General features: G+C 66.9%; 2 protein-coding genes across 2 annotated transcripts; one reads left to right on the top strand and one right to left on the bottom strand.

The window, feature by feature from the left end:
• The first annotated feature begins 282 nt into the window (after positions 1 to 282).
• Positions 283 to 7,819, top strand: CCDC154 (coiled-coil domain containing 154). The gene is made up of 19 exons (XM_032846058.1): positions 283 to 456; positions 641 to 733; positions 1,087 to 1,149; positions 1,459 to 1,775; positions 1,862 to 2,051; positions 2,173 to 2,225; positions 2,496 to 2,591; positions 2,899 to 3,022; positions 4,507 to 4,608; positions 4,694 to 4,822; positions 4,894 to 5,018; positions 5,219 to 5,333; positions 5,426 to 5,563; positions 6,156 to 6,275; positions 6,351 to 6,427; positions 6,657 to 6,774; positions 7,068 to 7,154; positions 7,388 to 7,575; positions 7,674 to 7,819. The coding sequence occupies exons 1-19, from the start codon at positions 283 to 285 to the stop codon at positions 7,798 to 7,800; spliced, it is 2,436 nt and encodes an 811-aa protein (XP_032701949.1). The 3' UTR covers positions 7,801 to 7,819.
• A 789-nt stretch (positions 7,820 to 8,608) lies between these two features.
• PERCC1 (proline and glutamate rich with coiled coil 1) lies at positions 8,609 to 9,358 on the bottom strand. The gene has a single exon (XM_032846036.1). The coding sequence runs from the start codon at positions 9,356 to 9,358 to the stop codon at positions 8,609 to 8,611; it is 750 nt and encodes a 249-aa protein (XP_032701927.1).
• Between the last annotated feature and the right edge of the window lie 7,171 nt (positions 9,359 to 16,529).

Genomic DNA, 16,529 nt, shown 5'->3' with positions numbered 1-16,529 from the left:
TGGCAGAGCCTGGGGGCGGGGGCAGCCGTCCGTCTTGGTTTGGGCCCCTTTCAAGGGAGTGGGGCCTTCAAAAGCCAGCCCCTTCCTGGCAGGAGCCCTCTGGGGGACACAGGGTGACGAACGTTGGGGGGCTCTGGAAGGAGAAATAAAAGAATCCTATCCTGACGGCCAGCGCCGGCTCCCTGGTTCCTGCCCAGCACACGCCACGGTCCAGCAGTCGGGGCTTCGCAGGCCGCTGAGCGGGGGCATCCAGGACGGGGCCACCTTGACCCCCCGGAGGGGATGGAGGCAGTTGTGGCAGATGCTTGTCTGTGGGACATCTTAGCGCTGGACTCTGCACCCCCGGGGGCCCTCAGTCTGGGAGCTGTTCTGAGCTGTGGGGTGCAGAAAGGCCCCCAGACCAGGGCTGACTTTGGAGTAGTCGCCTTGTCCTGGGGAAGGCCAGGTCCGCCCTCGGTGAGCGAGCCTGGCTCACTGGGTGCAAGGATCAGGTCCACGCTGGCCTGACCTGGGGTGGGAGAGCAGGGACGTAGTGGTTCATGGTGATGACATTTTGAGCCAGCCACAGGGTCCCCGTGGGGGAAATAAAACACTGGAAACTTGCACCTGTCTCTGTTCGCTTTCTGACTGTGGCCGCAAGGAACCTGGAGGCACCGTGCAGCCCACACCTGTGGCCTGCACCCTCCCCGGGCTCCGGGGCCACCCTGGCTGTGTGCCCTCCCGCCAGCCGGCCGTGAGCACCTGCACGTCCCTCCCACCCAGGCGCCCGGCTCTCCCAGCCCTGTCTCCCGGGCCAGCGACCGCTGCCCACGCCGGCTGGCTCAGCGGTGCTTCTCAGATCTTTCTGGCAACGGGCAGTTGAGGCTGTGGGGGGCCGGCAGAGTCGAGGGCCCAAGTTCCATTGGCAGTTGGCCCACGAAGTCACGAGGTTCTGGCGAGAGAAGGATGTTTCCAGAAGAGCACCTGCCGCTTGTCTGCCGCACTGTTGTCCTGGAAGGAGCAACGTGAGGGCAGGCGCGCCCTCTTGACACCCCACGCGCCCCCCAAGGCTCCAGAGCCTTCCAGCCCCACCCGCCCTCCCTCCAGCCACCCTGGTGTGGGGCTCTCGTCAGCTGTGGGCGCTCTGGCCAGTGGCTGAAGCCGTACCAGGTGAGCCTGGTGCCAGCAGGGGCTGAGCCAGGAGACCGGTCCAGGGAAGGGTCTGTGCGGGGGTGCAGTGTGGGCCTCCCGGGGCAGCTGTTTCCTGACCCCTCAAGGAGCCACACTGCCCCGGGGGCTCGCTCTGGCGCGGGGCAGGCAGGACACCGTGCTGTTTCTGCTTCCTGGTGCTGTGTGTTCTCAGGCGGGAGTCTGGGCCTCTCTGAGCATGAGCTCCCCGTTGCGGGGGAGCAAGAGCTGAGCTCCCGCCCCCCCGGGGCCAGGCTGTGTGACTCAGCTGACGGGCCAAGTTGAGCCCAGTCGACACGCTCAGCCAATCACTGCAGTGACTTTGGTCCCCGTCATCCTGAGCCCAACCCGGGAGCCAGCACCCATCAGCCCGGGAGCCACCTTCTTGCAGAGCTGGCTGCTAATACCCCGTCCTCAGGGGCTTCACCCCCCTCCCAGGCGAGCACGGTCACCCTGCGGGGCCTGGGGCTCTGCCTGGAGGAGGGACTGGCCAGCCCCGAGCTCTTGAGTCTGGAGGAGATGGGGAGGTATGAGTCCAGCCCCCTGGCGTCTGCCACCTCCCTCCCGGAGCGGGACTCCCCCGAGCGCTGGACGCAGCCGGAGCAGTGGTGAGCCTGGGCAGGGCTGGGGCGGGACAGCTGGGCCGTCCCCCCGGCAGGCGGGGCCCGACTCAGCCTGCTCCTCGCCCGGCCAGGGTGGCCGACCTACAGGCGGAGGTGACGTCCCTGCGGGGACACAAGGAGCGCTGCGAGCGCGCTGTGCTGAGTCTACTGCGGGAGATGCTGCAGCTCCGGGCCTGCGTGCAGCTGCAGGACGCCGAGCTCAAGAGGCTGCGGCAGGACCTGCGGCCGGCGGCTCAGGCCCCTGAGAAGGAGGCCCTCGAGGTGAGCCGCCGCCGTGCCCATCCAGAGGCGAGCTCCCCTGCTCCCGGGACCCGGCGCTCCGCTCGGGCCCCCGTCTGTGCTGGCCGGGCCGCGAGGCTTAGCCTCCCCTTCCTCCTCGCAGTTCCCCAGCCCCCAGAACCAGAACCAGAACCAGATGCAGGCCCTGGACAAGAGGTACCCCCACCCGGCGGTGCAGGCCTAACGGGGAGGGCCGGGGGCCTGGGGAAGGCGGCAGTTGGGGCGGGACCCCAGGGCATCCGCCTGTCCCTCCTCCTCGTCTTGCTCAGGGAAGCCGTGCCAACTGCGGCCCAATTCGGAGGTCTGGCTTTGCGTGACCGTGGCGGGGGGCCTGCAGCTAGGGCCCCTGGGCCAGGACCCTGACCCCCAGAGGCAGCCGGGAGGGCAGGCCGGGCAGGACCCAGGCCTAAACGGCTCGTGTGTCAGGCTGGTGGAGGTGCGGGAGGCCCTGACCCAGATCCGGAGGAAGCAGGCACTGCAGGACAGTGAGCGGAAGGACACCGAGCAGGAGGCCAATGTCAGGTGGGCGCCGCCGGCCTCCCTCGGGAGGGGCTGGCTCGGGACCCACCCTGTATGGTCACCGGGAATGGAGGCGAGAGCCCAGGCGCCCTGCATCCTCCCCCATCCAGTCGCGTTAGCCCAGGCCGCTCTGGGCTCCCCACCTGGGGCCATGGAAGTCTGTGTCTTGCCCTTGTCTCTGATTGCTCAGGCGGGGTTACCCCACCTGCCTCGCTGGCCTGTAGGTCAGCCTGGGCCCCCCAGCGGCAGGCCTGTTCATAGTGTCTCAGGGACCCGGTGGGGCGGATGGGACCTGCGGCCATTGTCTTAGGCTGGCGGAGCTGGCCGGGAAGCTGGAGCGGGAGGAGCAGTTCCGGGAAGCGGCCTGCAGCGCCCTGCAGAGGAGCCAGGAGGACACCAGCCACAGGGTGGACCATGAGGTGGCCCAGATGCAGGTACCAGGAGGGAAGCTGGGCCCGGGGCCGCCGGGTGAGCCGTCCTTCCGGGCCATGTGGTGCAGCCCGGGGGGTGCTCCCGAGCACCTGCGCCGTCCAGTCCGTGGCCACCAGCCGCAGGGGGCTCTGTCTGCAGGGAGCCGGCGTTTCAGCTCCCTCCGTCCCACGAGCCACACATCAGGGACCCTGCGGCCGTGTGTGGCCCGTGGCTGCTGATGTGGGCAGAGCCAAGATGGATCTCGTCTGTCAGCACAGACGTTTGCTCCGTGGCGGCGTCTCCGCCCCTGGTCCTTACCGCCCCCCTGTCCTGTGACCAGGCCCAGATCTGGAGACAGAACAGCGTAAGCCTGTAGCCCCTTTCTCAGCCGCTCCCGGGGCGGCCCCACCCCCGGCTGCTGCAGGATCCCCTCCCACTCGAGACGCAGCCTCTTCAGCTCTGCAAACAGAGCCCGGGGGCCACGGCGCCCGCCCAGCGTGCCCAGCTGCTGCCCACATAGCTCGGCTGCCCAGCTTCGGTGACCTTCCTCTCGTCGCTGCCCTTTGGGGAGCTCATGTCTTGGCTCCATCGAGACACTGTGCCCCGCTGGGACCGGGAGCTCCCGAAGGCCCCAAGCCCAGGGATTCCTGGTGCTCCAGGCACGGGCAGGGAGCACGGCCGTCCCGCACCGCCCTCTAGGCCGGGGTCAGCAGGCCGTGACCACCACCGGTGTTCGCCAAGCTGGATCAGCGCGCGGCCCTACCCATTTGTTTAGTCCGACTCATTTCTGGGTTTGCCCTAGAGCCCTGGGCACAGACCCCGCGTCCTTGGGCTCCTTACAGAAACGGCCCGCCGACCCCCGCCGCAGAGCACCCTGTGTGTGAGGGGCTGGCAGACGCTCAGGGTGCACCCCCCGTGGCTGTGGGAGCTGGGGCCCCGGCGTTGACGCCGCAGCGTGGACACACTCCAATCCTTGATGCAGTAGGAAGGGGAGGAGAAGGAGGGGCTGCTGGGCCCCAGGGCTGAGGATGATGTGTGTGCACGCACCCATGTGTGGGTCTGTGCGCACATACTCGTGCACGCGTGAGTGTGTGGGCGCTCCTGTGCACGCGGCTGCCCTGATGGAGGCTCCCACTCGGGATGCAATGTGGTAGCTCTGCCATCTGCCCAGCGCGGTGTCCGTGGTTGCCGGGAGTACCAGCCATGGTCTGGGTCCCCACAAGCTTGACCTGTGGGCCCGTCACAGCCCCCGTGCCTGGCCCTCGGGGAGGACATGTGGGCCTTGCCTTCCTAAGGAGGGAGTGGTGGGCCCTGTGCTGCGAGGCTCAGGGCATTAGGGGACACGGCCTGGGGTCCTCTGTGACTGACACAGTCGGGCCAGGAAACAGAGCGGTCCGAGCTCGCCCTGGGGCTGGGGGGTGGGGGCGGGCAGGGCAGGGGCAGGGCAGGGGCTGGACGAGGCCAGGAGGATGGTCGGACCCCACGGCTACCGCACCGACTCCCACAGGCCCAGGTGACCAAGCTCGGCGAGGAGATGAGCCTCCGCTTCCTCAAGAGGGAGGCCAAGCTGTGTGGCTTCCTGCAGAAGAGCTTCCTGGCCCTGGAGAAGGTGGGGGCCGCGGGCCTGCGGCTGGGCCGTGCCCCCACCCCCACACCCTCTCTGCTCACAGCAGCGGGGGCTGGTCTCCCCACAGAGAATGAAGGCCTCAGAGAGCACCCGGCTGAGGGCAGAGCGCAGCCTGCGGGCAGAGCTGGACGGCCGGTGGCAGAGGCTCCGGGAGCTGGCTGAGGAGCGCGTGCGGGCCCTGCAAGGGCAGCACGAGGTGGGCAGCCCAGGGCTGGGGGCGGCGGCTGCGGGGGCGGCGGGGGGCTCAGGCCCGCCTCTCCCCCTCAGCAGGAGGAAAGCCGCCTCCTGGAGCAGTGCCGGGGCCTGGACCAAGCCGTGATCCAGCTGACCAAGCTCGTGCGGCAGAACCAGATGTCGCTGAACCGGATCCTCCTGGCGGAGCAGAAGGCCTGGTGGGTGTCCCCGGCACCCAGCGCCCTGGGACAGGGGCTCCCGTCCGCCCGCGGAGCACTCTGCACGCACCATTGGACGCAGCCCCGTCCAGGGGGCTCCCTGATCGTTCTCCCTCCCCTGCTCCCCGGGGTCCTCCCGGACGGTTGCGGAGCCGGCCCGGCCCCGCTGAGGGACGGTCTGTGTCGGCACCAACCCCCAGGGACAGCAAGGGGCACCTGGAGGAGACCCAGGCCGGGGAGCTGGCCGCCTTCCTGCAGGAGAGCCTGGAGGCCGGCCAGCTGGCCCGACAGGAGGCCCGCAGCGCCCTGGAGCCGGTGAGGGCGGCGGGGGCCGGGCCCGCGACCCCGGGGGCCCCTGCCGCCCCAGGCAGCCCCGCTCAGCCCACCCTCCCCCGCCCGCCCTGCAGCTGCGAGAGAAGAGCCAGGCTCTGGAGGAGTCGCTGGCCGAGCTGGGGAAGCAGGTGAAGGACTTGAGTGACCATTTCGTGGCCCTGAGCTGGAGGCTGGAGCTGCAGGACCGGACGCTGAGGCTGCGGCTGGGCGAGGTGAGCACGGCAGGCCCACCGGGGCCCGGCGCGCAGTGGCCTCCATGGCAGGGCCGTGAGCCCTCGCCCGTGGGCTCCTTCCTCTTCCTCGTCACGACATCATCGACACACAGTCCCCATGCCGTGCGGCGCACCCTCGCGAGGCCCGGGCTGTGGCGGCTCCTTGTGGATCCAGGGCTGAGCAGCCGTCCTGTCCCCGCAGAGGAAGCCCCACGCGGCGAGCAGCCCCCCACCCGCGGCCCCCAGCGACCCCCGACCTGCCACCGGCCTGTGGGGATTTGCCCGTTCTGGGCGTTGCCTACAAAGGCTCGGGCGTGGCGCGTGCCCAGTCTGTGTGTTGTTCTGCTGATGGACCCCGGGGGTCACCCCCTCCCGCAGCTGGGGGCGGCCATCTGTCCCCATCTCTGCTGACTCCGGGTGGGTGGGGGCCAAGCCAGGCCTCCCTGCGGACATGGTTCCGCTCAGCCTGGACTACCCAGGTGGCCAGAGAGCCGTCTGTCCCCATTGGCTCCAGGGGCCCCGTCGATCTGTCTGTCCCCCTTCGTCCCCCTCCGTCCCCCAGCTCCGGCCCTCACTGGTGTCTGTGTTCCAGGCAAAGAGAGAGCGGGAAGGCTTGGAGCAGAGATCGCGGGAGGGCCTGGCCCAGTGTCAGAAGGAGGCCGAGGCACGGCTGAGGGAGCTGCGGGAGCGAGTGGACAGCCTGCCCCGCCAGGTGGGTGAGGGCCAGGGGTTGGCTCCCCAGCCCACCGGGCTCCTGGGCTGCCCACCCACCCTGCGTGCGTTGCAGATAGAGGTCGTCTCCGACAAGTGCGTCCTGCACAAGAGTGACTCGGACCTCAAGATCTCAGCGGAGGGGCAAGCCAGGTGAGGCCACGTCCCCCAGACGGCAGGAGGGAAGCTGCGGCCCCCCCAGCTCTGGGCTCGGCCCCTGCCCGGGGCAGCCCACGCAATCCTCGAGCTTTGCCGTCCATCACCTGCCGGCAACCCCCCAGGTCCCACTGGAGAGGTGGCAAAGGGGAGCACGCACCCCCCCACCCCTGCCCTCCCCCTCCCCCTGCCCCGGGCCACCCCCCAGAGCCTCCTGTTCTGACAGAGAGTTCGAGGTCGGGGCCGTGCGGCAGGAACTGGCCACTCTGCTCTCGTCCGTGCAGCTGCTCAGGGAGGGCAACCCCGGGCGGAAGATTGCCGAGATCCAGGGCAAGCTGGCCACGGTACCCCGGGGGTCCCCACGCCCATCCCGCTCAGCAGAGGGGGCCCCGGGACGCCCCAGATCCCAGACACCCTGAGGTCCAGTGGCTCACGGAGCCAGCGTGCAGTGGGGCACCTGTCTGGCGCCTCACATGCCGGGGGTGTCATCGTGGTGAAAGGAGCTGGCCTGAGTGCTGGCCAGGGCCACCGGATCACCCCCAGGGGCCTGGACCCTGCCGCAGGGGCCTAGGGTGGGGGCTGCCCTCACGCGGGCCAGCGCACCACGACCGGGCCAATGAGCAGGGGCCACGTTCAGTTCCAGAACCAGATGATGAAACTGGAAAACAGCTTGCAGGACAACAAGACCATCCAGAACCTCAAGTTTAATACAGAAACCAAGCTGGTGCGAGGTGGTCCCTGCGCTTGGGGGGAGCTCCTGGCCCCCTACCCCTCCCTGCCGGGTCCCTGGCTCTGTGGCCGTTCCCATGCCCGTATGTCTGTGTGTCTGGCCCAAGCAGGGTTTCCTGGTAGACAAGTCCCTGTTTTGTCAGAGAGAAATCCAGGGCTGTCCCGTCCCCCTCGGGCTGAATGCCTGGGTTCCCGCAGCAGCCGCTCCTCACGCGCCCTTGTCCGCAGCGCATGGAGGAGACGGCCAGCCTGCGTGAGAGCATCCTGCGTCTACGGAGCGAGGAGGGCCCCTGGGCCCTGACGCTGGGCAGCAGAAGGGTCCTCGCGGCCCTGGGGAAGCAGCAGTCCTTCGTCAAGGACACAGCCGCTGGAGAGGTGGTCCCTGTGAACCGCTGGGGCGTGTATCAGGCCGTGAGGTGGGCCATGGGGAGCTGCTGTCTGGAGACTCCTCCGGGTCTGGGTTGGTCCTGGGAGGCCCCAAGGCCAGTGGGCCTGAGCCGCGTTTTCCGGGCAGGTGGCTGCAGTGGAAGGCTGTCCTCCTGAACCTGGTGGCGCAGCGGAGGCCAAGCGCGTTCCTGGAGAAGTCCTTCCGCCAAGAGCCTGCCCGCCAGCTCATGTCCTTGCCCCTTGCCCAGAAATAAATGTGCCAGCTCCCGTGGACCTGGGTCTGGAGCTCCTTCCCGGGAGCGTCCGTTCCCTGCCTGAGGCCCAGCCGAGCTGCAGGCCCGCCACTGGCTCAGGCCGTCCTGCCCATAGCCGCAGAGTCCCGGAGCCCTGCCTGCTCCTGGCAGGCCCCATGGAGGGCCAGTTGGCCCAGGCTTGGGGTCTTGGCCCCCGGCCTCGGTGGCCGGCCGAGGCCTTCCCGCTGTGAGGTGGCCACGCCGGAAGGCCGCTCTGTCTGTCCTACCACAGGGAGCGAACCGTGTGTTTGCTCACACGCTCGAGTAGTGCCCCTTCCTCCTGCCTCTGAGAACACCCTTGCTCATCCCACGGGAGCTGGTCCCGCCACCTGCTGTGGGGCCTGGGGGAGGGGCAGCCCCAGGACCAGGCGGGCGGGCGGCTGCTGACCTGGGATCTCAGGGCAGGTCTGGACGGCCAGTGGGCCTCACCCAGAGTAGGACACAGTGTGCAGACCCCCTGAGCCCACCTGCCCTTCCCTACGGGGGCAGAGCTCCGCGGGCGAAGGGCCAGGCTGTCTGAGATGGCAGCTCCCACCTGTTCCCTGCCCAAGGGTCCTCTGGTGGTGGCAGCTCCAGGCTCCAGAAGGAGCCTGGCCTATCCTCCCCGGGCCTGGGACGTCCCTCCCCGAGTTGGCTTGTCCTGCTGGTGGCCGGCCACCTTGGTTGGACGGCCCCTGGGGCTGCAGCAGAGAGAGCAGTGACAGGCCGCACCCCTGAAGGAAAGGCAGTGCCTGCTGCCCCTGGTGCCCCACGGACCCTGGCCCTCTCGCTAGGCCTCGGCCAGCGGCACCCCGTCCAGGGCCTGGGGGTCCCCTCCCCCGGGCACCTCGGGGCCAGTCTCCGCCGACCAGCTGGCCAGCAGGTCGCTGAAGTCAGGCGTGCCAGGGTGGAGCAGGCCCAGGGGGCCAGGGGCCGGCTCCTCCCAGAAGGAGAGCGGCAGCTTCCTCTGGGCCATGGGGACAATGTGGCCGTACTTGCGCTCCAGCCGGAGCCGCCTGCCGGCCGGGGCCCCAAGCACCGGGTACTGCCGCAGCCCGTAGTCGAAGAGCTCGGCCAGCGGTCCCAGCCCGCGAGCCTGCCCCTCGGGACCCCTGGGGGAGAGCACTCCGGGCTGCGCAGCCTCGTCGCCGTCTAGGGGCCCAGCTGGAGCGGGGCGCGCGGGGTCAGCACACTGGAGGTCGTCTGCGTGGACGTCACCAGTGTCGGGGTCCTGCCCCCCGTCCTTGCGGCCGAAGTACCGCTGGATGTCGCCGCTGATGAGCTCGGAGAACCGCAGCAGCCGCAGGGGCGTCTCTGGGCTGCCGGGACCCCGAGGGGCTGCTTCTGGGGCCCAGCCCGAGGCCCGGGGGCCTGGGCTCCTGCCGCCCGGCCCCGCGGTCTCTAGCGCGTCCTCCTCCTCCTCGTCCTCGTCCTCGTCCTCGGAGGTCTCCTGGGGCTCCGGGTCTGAGGGCAGGAAGGGCCGGCGGGCGGCCAGGGGCAGCTGGAAGTCGCACAGAGGCCGGATCACACCCGCGGCCATCTCCTCGAGCCCACGTCTCCGGGGCGGCAGCTGTGGCTGGGGAGGGAGGCGGAGGGCGGACAGGTGAGCCCTCAGGTCCCCAGGCCTGTGTGGCCACCGCTGAGCCTGGAGCAGGGGCCACGATAAGAAGCCGGGGACGCGTGGAGAGACTAGGGCCGTGGGTGTTGGGGGTGCAGAGGTGCTTCGGGAGGAACAGGCCGGCCCACAGGGGCATCTGCTCGGGTGCCGGCCGGGGGCACCCTGGGAGCTGGGCCTGCCTGCCCCAGTCAGCGCTCCGGGTCCAGGTCTCACAGCCCTTTTGGCTTCGGGGGTCTCACGGGTGGAGGGGCCTGGCCCTGAGCTGGGTGCTCTTTCCCCCCAACTCCCTGCACTGTCTGCCGCTGTGGATCCCGGCGGGGCCGCCGGTGAGAGCCCCGGGCCCCTGGGGTTTGGAGGGCTGGGCGGGTTAGCAGGAGGCAGGGAAGCTGTGGGGGCCTGGGGCTCAGGGCAGGGCGGGTGGGGTGGGATTTGGGGAGCTGACAGAGACAGGGCTGGTCTGAGGCCAGACGGGGCTGCCTCTGAGCGTTGGTGTGCTCTGGGCCCCAAGGACAAGTGCGAGGGAGAGGGGGGGACAGCTTGCAGCTGGGAGGGCCTTTCTGCCTCCTGGCAGGACAGGAAGAAAGGGAGGGTGGCGTGAAGGAGAGGGGGGCTCGCTGCTTGTCAGAACCCCCACCCCAGGAGGCTCACTCTTCTGCCTACAGCCGTCATCCGCACTGGGCTCTGGCTCTCACTCACAGCGTGGGGGGGCTCTTCCCTCCCGGGGATCCCCTGGCCCCAACACTGGGCTTTGGGGAAGCCGATGCGGGCGCCCTCCTCCTCCAGCCCCGCCCCTTGCCCTCCTGGTGGGTGGGTGGTCGGCACAGCCCACCTGGCCCAAAGGCCCAGCGCCTTCCGGAAGAAGGGAGGTGGCCAGGTCCCGGCGGCCAGCGCCAGCACCCTCCCCGCCCCCCGTCCGGCTCCTACCTGCCGAGGCCTGCAGCTCCCGTGGGGCAGGCCCACCTGCACCTGGGCTCAAGCATTTATAGCTGGGCTCCGCGGCCGGCCGGGCTGGCAAATATTTGGCGACTGCATTGTCATCGCAGACTGGGCAAATAGAGCCCGTTTGCTTTAGCGCCCAGCAACCAGGGCCCCGCGGGGGGAGCCTCAACCTGCCCGGGGACCGTGGAGTGTTTGCTGCGGGCCCAGCTGGCTCACACCCGGGGCCGAGGGCCCTTATCTCCGCCACTGATTGGGACCCAGACCAAGCCTTGTCAAATAGGCGGAAAATTAAATTTCATGCTATTTTGACTTCTGGAGTAGGCTCCTCTAGAGGACATCCTGCTTCTGTGGTTCTCTGGGTAAACGGTGCTCCTGGCTGGCGGGAGGAGCCGGGTAGGCCTGGGACAGGAGGCTGGGGGACCCCTGGCCAGGGCCCAGGTGGCAGGCTCCTATGCAGGGGGCCCCATCCAAGCGCTGGGCCCTCCTGGGCGCTGTGACGGGTCCCAGCCGTCCCAGAGTGCCGGTGTGTTTGCAACCAACCCGATTCAGCCCCTGCACCCCAAACACAGGGCCTCACCCCCAGGGTCCAAGCTGGTCCCGCGCCACTGCCCCTGCCCCCCACTGCAGAGCCCACCTGGGGACCTTCCCACGAGCCCCCCCCACACTCACACTGGGTTACAGCCAACACCATCCCGGGACCCTGGGTGGTGCCTCCTGAGGCTGCCTGACCGTCCTGGGGCCACAGTAGCCAGTCACCCAAACGGGTGCAGGAGCAGCAAAGGGGCGTCGTCCAGGGGAGAACCCATGCTTCCTTCCCAGCGTCCGCGGTGGGGCTCCTTGGCTGCAGATGTGTCACCCTAACCTCTGCCTCCATCTGTGCGTGGCCGTCCCACGGGAGCCTGGGTCCCAGTTTCTCTCCCACAAGGACACCCATCATTGGACTCGGGGCCCACTGGGATCCAGCCCGACTTGGTATTCATGACTGCAGCTGCAGACACGCGTTTCCGCGTGAGCGTCCATTCCGAGGTTCTGGCGGATGAAGTTTGGGGGACAACCGTTCAGCGCATGTGGCCCCTGCTAGATGCCTCTCTCCCGGCTGGGGTCTCCAGAGACCCGTTGGCCTTGGCTTGAAGCCACTGCTTCCTGTGGGCCAGCCAGGTCCTGAGGGCACGACAGCAGCCCCTTCCCCGCTTGGCGGCCCCCGGTCCCTGATCTTCCTCCCACCGACGGGGGCTCACCCTTCTGGGGATGCCTTCGCAGTCCTCCCTGGGCCCTTGGCCTTGGCTCCAGGCTCTGCTCCCTTCAGACAGGAGACAGCACCTCTCTTACCTAGCGAACCCCCCATTACGTGAGCTGTGGGCACAGGTTGGGGTGGGCCTTTCCTGCAACCGGGGGCCATGGGGGCATTGCTGCGGGCATTTCTTGGACATTTGGAGGGCCCGATGGAGGAGTCCTAGGACACCCGGCTGTGGGGAAGTGACGGGGAATGAAGCGTGGGGCCCCGGCCAGGCTGGTCACTTGCTGTGGGTGGGTCCTTGGAGCCGCCTATGTCTCCCAAGCAGGTAGTCTACCTGGGCCGGGGCCTTACAGGGAGGGTGCAGGCGTGTGTGGCACGCCAGGCCTCCCTATGCCTGTGGTTCGTGGTTCCCGGATCGTCCCAGCCCCTTCCTCACGTCCCAGGGCGCGGCCGGGACACACGTAATCTGTCTCATGAGTTCAGTCTACACTTGGACCCCGGTTCCCAGAAACCGACCTCAGGCACGGCCACAGTTCTGCCCCGACACTCTGGGTTCGGTGACACTGTTGTCCAGGCTCTGGCCGGGGGAGTGGCCCTCCCCCAGCGGCTGGTGTCCCCTCAGACCCAGCACAGTGAGCCTCAGCCCTGCTAGCCGGGACCCCACGGAGGGGCCCCACAGGTGCGGGGACTGTGACCACAGTGCCCCCTGCTGCTCCTCGGGAAGGGCTGGGGCGGGGACCTGGAAAGCGGGTGGGCTGGGGCAGGTGTGGCCCCGAGGACCCAAAGCGGGTGCAGTATGGGTGGCGGCTCCAGGAGGGCCTTTGGGCTCAGTCTCCAGCCCTCCTCGGTGCCCTGTCCGGGCTAGGCAGAGTGGGGGCGCTTCTCCCGTACCCCACCCACGAGAACATTCCCTCCCCCCACCCCGTGTGACCAGAGGAGGGGCTTCAGGAAGGTCGTTGTCTGCTGGGCGCAAGAATGGACCAGGAGCTCACCCGGCCATCTGTGCGAAGGGCAGATGTCTCCACAGAGGAGACAGCCTGGAAAGGCCTCGGCGACGAGGGGCTGGCACCCTGTGGTTAGGGGACCACACAGACGTCCACACCCCAGTCCCCAGGGACTGTGGACATGTCACGTCACTGCACTAGCCCCAGCAGTCAATGATAGGGCCCCACAAAGCACAGCCCGAGAGAGTGAAGGTGGGAGACAAGCATGAGAGGGACTGAAGAATCAGATCTGAGGTCTTAGTAGGGGTGTGATGAATTATCCCCGTCCTTGCCACTCCTAAGTCTGAGCCACGTCCGAGGGGAACCCGGGAGTCCAGCGAGTGGAGGTTGAACTCTGGCTTTTCTTACTAGAAAGGCTGGGTTGGTGGAGACACACTTTCTCAGAACCACTGTGCACCCAAGTCCAGCCGGGTGTTGGGTGGCCAGGGCCAGCTGGAGTGGGGCTGGAACTGATGCACTCAGGCTCAGGCCCCAGCACATGTCCGAGCACCTGCTCCCAGCCAGCTCCGGTGTGCCAGGCCTTACAGAGCTCTACGCCCTTGCTGCCCCCGCCAGCCCCTGCTCCGTTGTCAGGCCTCTGTCCCTGGGAAGAGGCTCTGCTCTTCGGAAGGCGTGGACCTGCTTGTCCCCACGCACCCCGTATTGATCTTCCTGGGGAAAATCAATAGCCCCAATATGTCAGCTCTCAGGTGAACCAGCCCTGCCCATTAGGGAGACATTAGACCCCGAGAGATTCTTCTGTGTGCTTTGAGATAATGAAGGCCGAGGTGTCGGTTTATGCCCCGAGGGGGTGAGGGAGGGGACTCGGACCAGAGCGGGCAGCACCGCAGGCTCAGGCTCTGGCACCTGTCACCCAGCGCCCACCCTGGCGGGGGAGTGCTGGGGTTGGGGCGCGGGACGTGGCTGCCTCTGGGGGAGGGCCTCGGAAAGGGCTGTGGGTCCGGGCCAGTGTTGGGTGAGGGGCTCGGCTCTGGGGTGCTGGCTGGTAGGAAGCAGGGGGCTCTGCAACCACATCCTGGGGCCGCCAGGGCAAAGCACGACACACCGGGGTGATTTAATATGACAGCAAGTCTTCTTTCGGTCTGGAGGCCAGCGTCTGAAGTGAGGGTGTCGGCTGGCTCACCCCCCAGGGGAGGGTCTGTCCCGGGCCTTTCTCTTTCTTTCTTCTGGTGTTGCTGGCAGTCCTCGGCGCTCTGTGGCTTGGAGCCTCTCTGCGTGGCCTCCCCCATGTGTCTCTGTGTCTTTTCTGCTTTTCTTAGGAGGACACCAGGCCTTGGATTTAGGCCCCCCAATCCCGGTGACCTTTGATCTACATCCGCAAAGATCCTATTTCCAAATAAAGTCACGTGCTGAGTTCCAGGTGAATGTGAATTTGGGGGGACAGAGTTCAGCCCGGTCCGGCACCCTAGTGCATCTTACCCAGAAGGAGGGCAGAGGAGGTGGGGCTGCAGAGGTCTGGGCGGTGTCTGGAACGTGAGTGCTCAGATGTGATTACAGCAGGGCCTTCTTTCGTCCCAAGCAGTCCGCAGTGGCCTGACCCCCACTTGTCCTTGTGTGGGAAGATGCTTATGTCGAACAGAGACCCCAGCTATGAGTCCCAGCTCCCAAAGGCCAGGGGCTCTTGCCCTCTTAAGACTCTACACGACCGGAGCACCTGGGGGGCTCAGTCAGTTAAGCTCCGACCCTTGACTTGGCTCAGGTCACGACCCTGGGGTCCTGGGATCGAGTCCTGAATCTGTCTCCTTGCTCAGCCAGGAGTCTGCTTCTCCTTCTTCCCCCACCCCTCCCCAACCTCACCCCATTTCCCCCCCCTCCATGCTTGCTCTCTCACTCAGGTAAATAAATAAAATCTTAAAAAAAAAAAAAAGGACTCTGCAGGACCTGTGTTTTTGCATAGCATTTTCACCTACAGTGGAGACCAAGTGGCAGCAGGAATTGGGGACAGAGGAGTCGTCATTTGGACACATGGATTTGCTCTTTTATTTTATTTTTTTAGATTATTTATTTATTTATTTGTCAGAGACACAGCAAGACAGGGAACACAAGCAGGGGGAGTGGGAGAGGTAGAAGCAGGCTTCCTGCCGAGCAGGGAGCCCGATACAGGGCTTGATCCCAAAGAGTATCCTGGGATCGTGACCCGAGCCGAAGGCAGACGCTTAACTACTGAGCCACCCAGGCGCCTCCCCCCTTTTTTAAAAGACTTATGTATTTATTAGAGAGAGGGAGAGAGTGTGAGCTTGAGAGAGCAAGCATGCGCGTGCACAAGCAGGGGCGGGGCAGAAGGAGAGGGAGGGAGAGAATCCTCTTGCAGATGCCCCACTGAGCAGCTCCACCTCTAACCTCAGAGCGCTTTAATTTGCATCTCCTCCAGGAAGCCCTCCAGGCTACACACTGGGATGATTCCGGCCCATTCTCTCACAGTATGAATCCCCTCCTCCAGTCTGCAGCGGGGGCTCCTGGGCTTGCCTGTGGGTGAGTTGGTTAGGCAGTGATTTCGGGTGGGGTTCTGAGGTAGAGGTGAGGAAAGCTCTCCGAAGGTCTGATATGCAAGGGAAGTCATTTTAGATTTCTCTATCAGGATGGCAGTACATAAACTTTCCTTACACCAAAAGCTGGACTTAAGGGCCTGCCACACACACATTGTATGTCTGGTTTCTGAGTGAGCAGCAGCCCAAGGGAAAACCCTCTTGCCTTTGAGATGTCATCCACACTCCTGCGGCCTGCCTTCCTTGCAGTTAAACCTCATAATCCTGCTTATACGCTAGTCGATACCCTTCTGAGCTCTTGCAAGCTGTAAAGAACGCTCTCTGTGAAAACAGTTCATTCTCCAGAACTCTCTCCCCCGTGAAGACCTGTCTCCCGGGCGGCTCTCGGTTTGAATAAAACTCCGTATTTCCTTCGTGCACTGGAGTGCTCCTGCTGGCCAGTTTGCACGGACAGGGTGGAACAGGTGGGGTGGGGCGCGGCGAGGAGGACCCGGACACACATGTGCCTCTGTTGACACAGCAGCTCTGGACACGGTCCCGGGCTGGGAGCTGAGCTGCCGCAGCGCGCCAGGGCTTCCCAGGCTGGCGGGGACCCGCAGGTGCTGTTGCGTGGGGACCGTCTCCAACCCGCCACCCCCGCCCTAGTGTCTGGAGAGTCCCCGGAGGGGCGGGGCGGAGACCCGCGCGGGGTCTGGTGTCTCTGCCGGAAGCGGGTGCAGGAAGGAGCGGTCCACAGGCAAAGATGCCGGGCTGGGGAGGCAGCTCATCAGCGTCCACAGGGCGGCCTCGCCATCTGACTGTGTCACGCAGTCCCCGGCGCCCCTACACGCAACCCCACAACGTCTGTGAGGATGCCTGCGCACCCTCCGTGGCCCTCTGACGGGAAAGATCAGCAAACCAGGCCCAGTTCTTACCCTGAGGACAAAAGCTCCAGCAGCGTCCCTACCGGGCCGAGCAGGGAGCCCCAGGGCAGCCCGAAGGGCGCCCCCTGCCCCCAGCCTGACTCGGGAGGGTGACCCAGGAGGGCAGCGCACACGCGCACGGAGTCCCGCTGGCCCTCGGCGAGCAGGCCCAACGCCCGGGGAGCGCCGTGCGCGTGCCCTGCGGCGCCGGCTGCGGGATCGCGGCCCCGAGGCCGAGCCCTGCGAGGAAACGCCGCCCCGCAGAGAGGTCTGGGTCTAGAGGCAGCTCTGCGTGCGCTTCATGGGGCAACGCACAGCGCCAGGACGTGGGCGAGGGCCTCCGGTCGCGCAGCCGGACGGATCCCGGGGCTGCGCCTGCACGGCAGGAAGGGTGCGGGGTGCGCGGGGCCCAGTGCGAGGATCTCGCTCCAACCCGGCCCTGCACTCAGGCACCTCTCGGCTCCTTCCTCTTCGGGCTGGGAGCGAACTACAGTTCCCGGCACGCCCTTGCGGCCTGCCGTGTGT

This window comes from Lontra canadensis, unplaced genomic scaffold (assembly GCF_010015895.1).
Source record: "Lontra canadensis isolate GAN:19392208 unplaced genomic scaffold, GSC_riverotter_1.0 scaffold171, whole genome shotgun sequence".
NCBI lineage: Eukaryota > Metazoa > Chordata > Mammalia > Carnivora > Mustelidae > Lontra > Lontra canadensis.
This window is presented reverse-complemented; position numbering and strand designations above follow the sequence as displayed.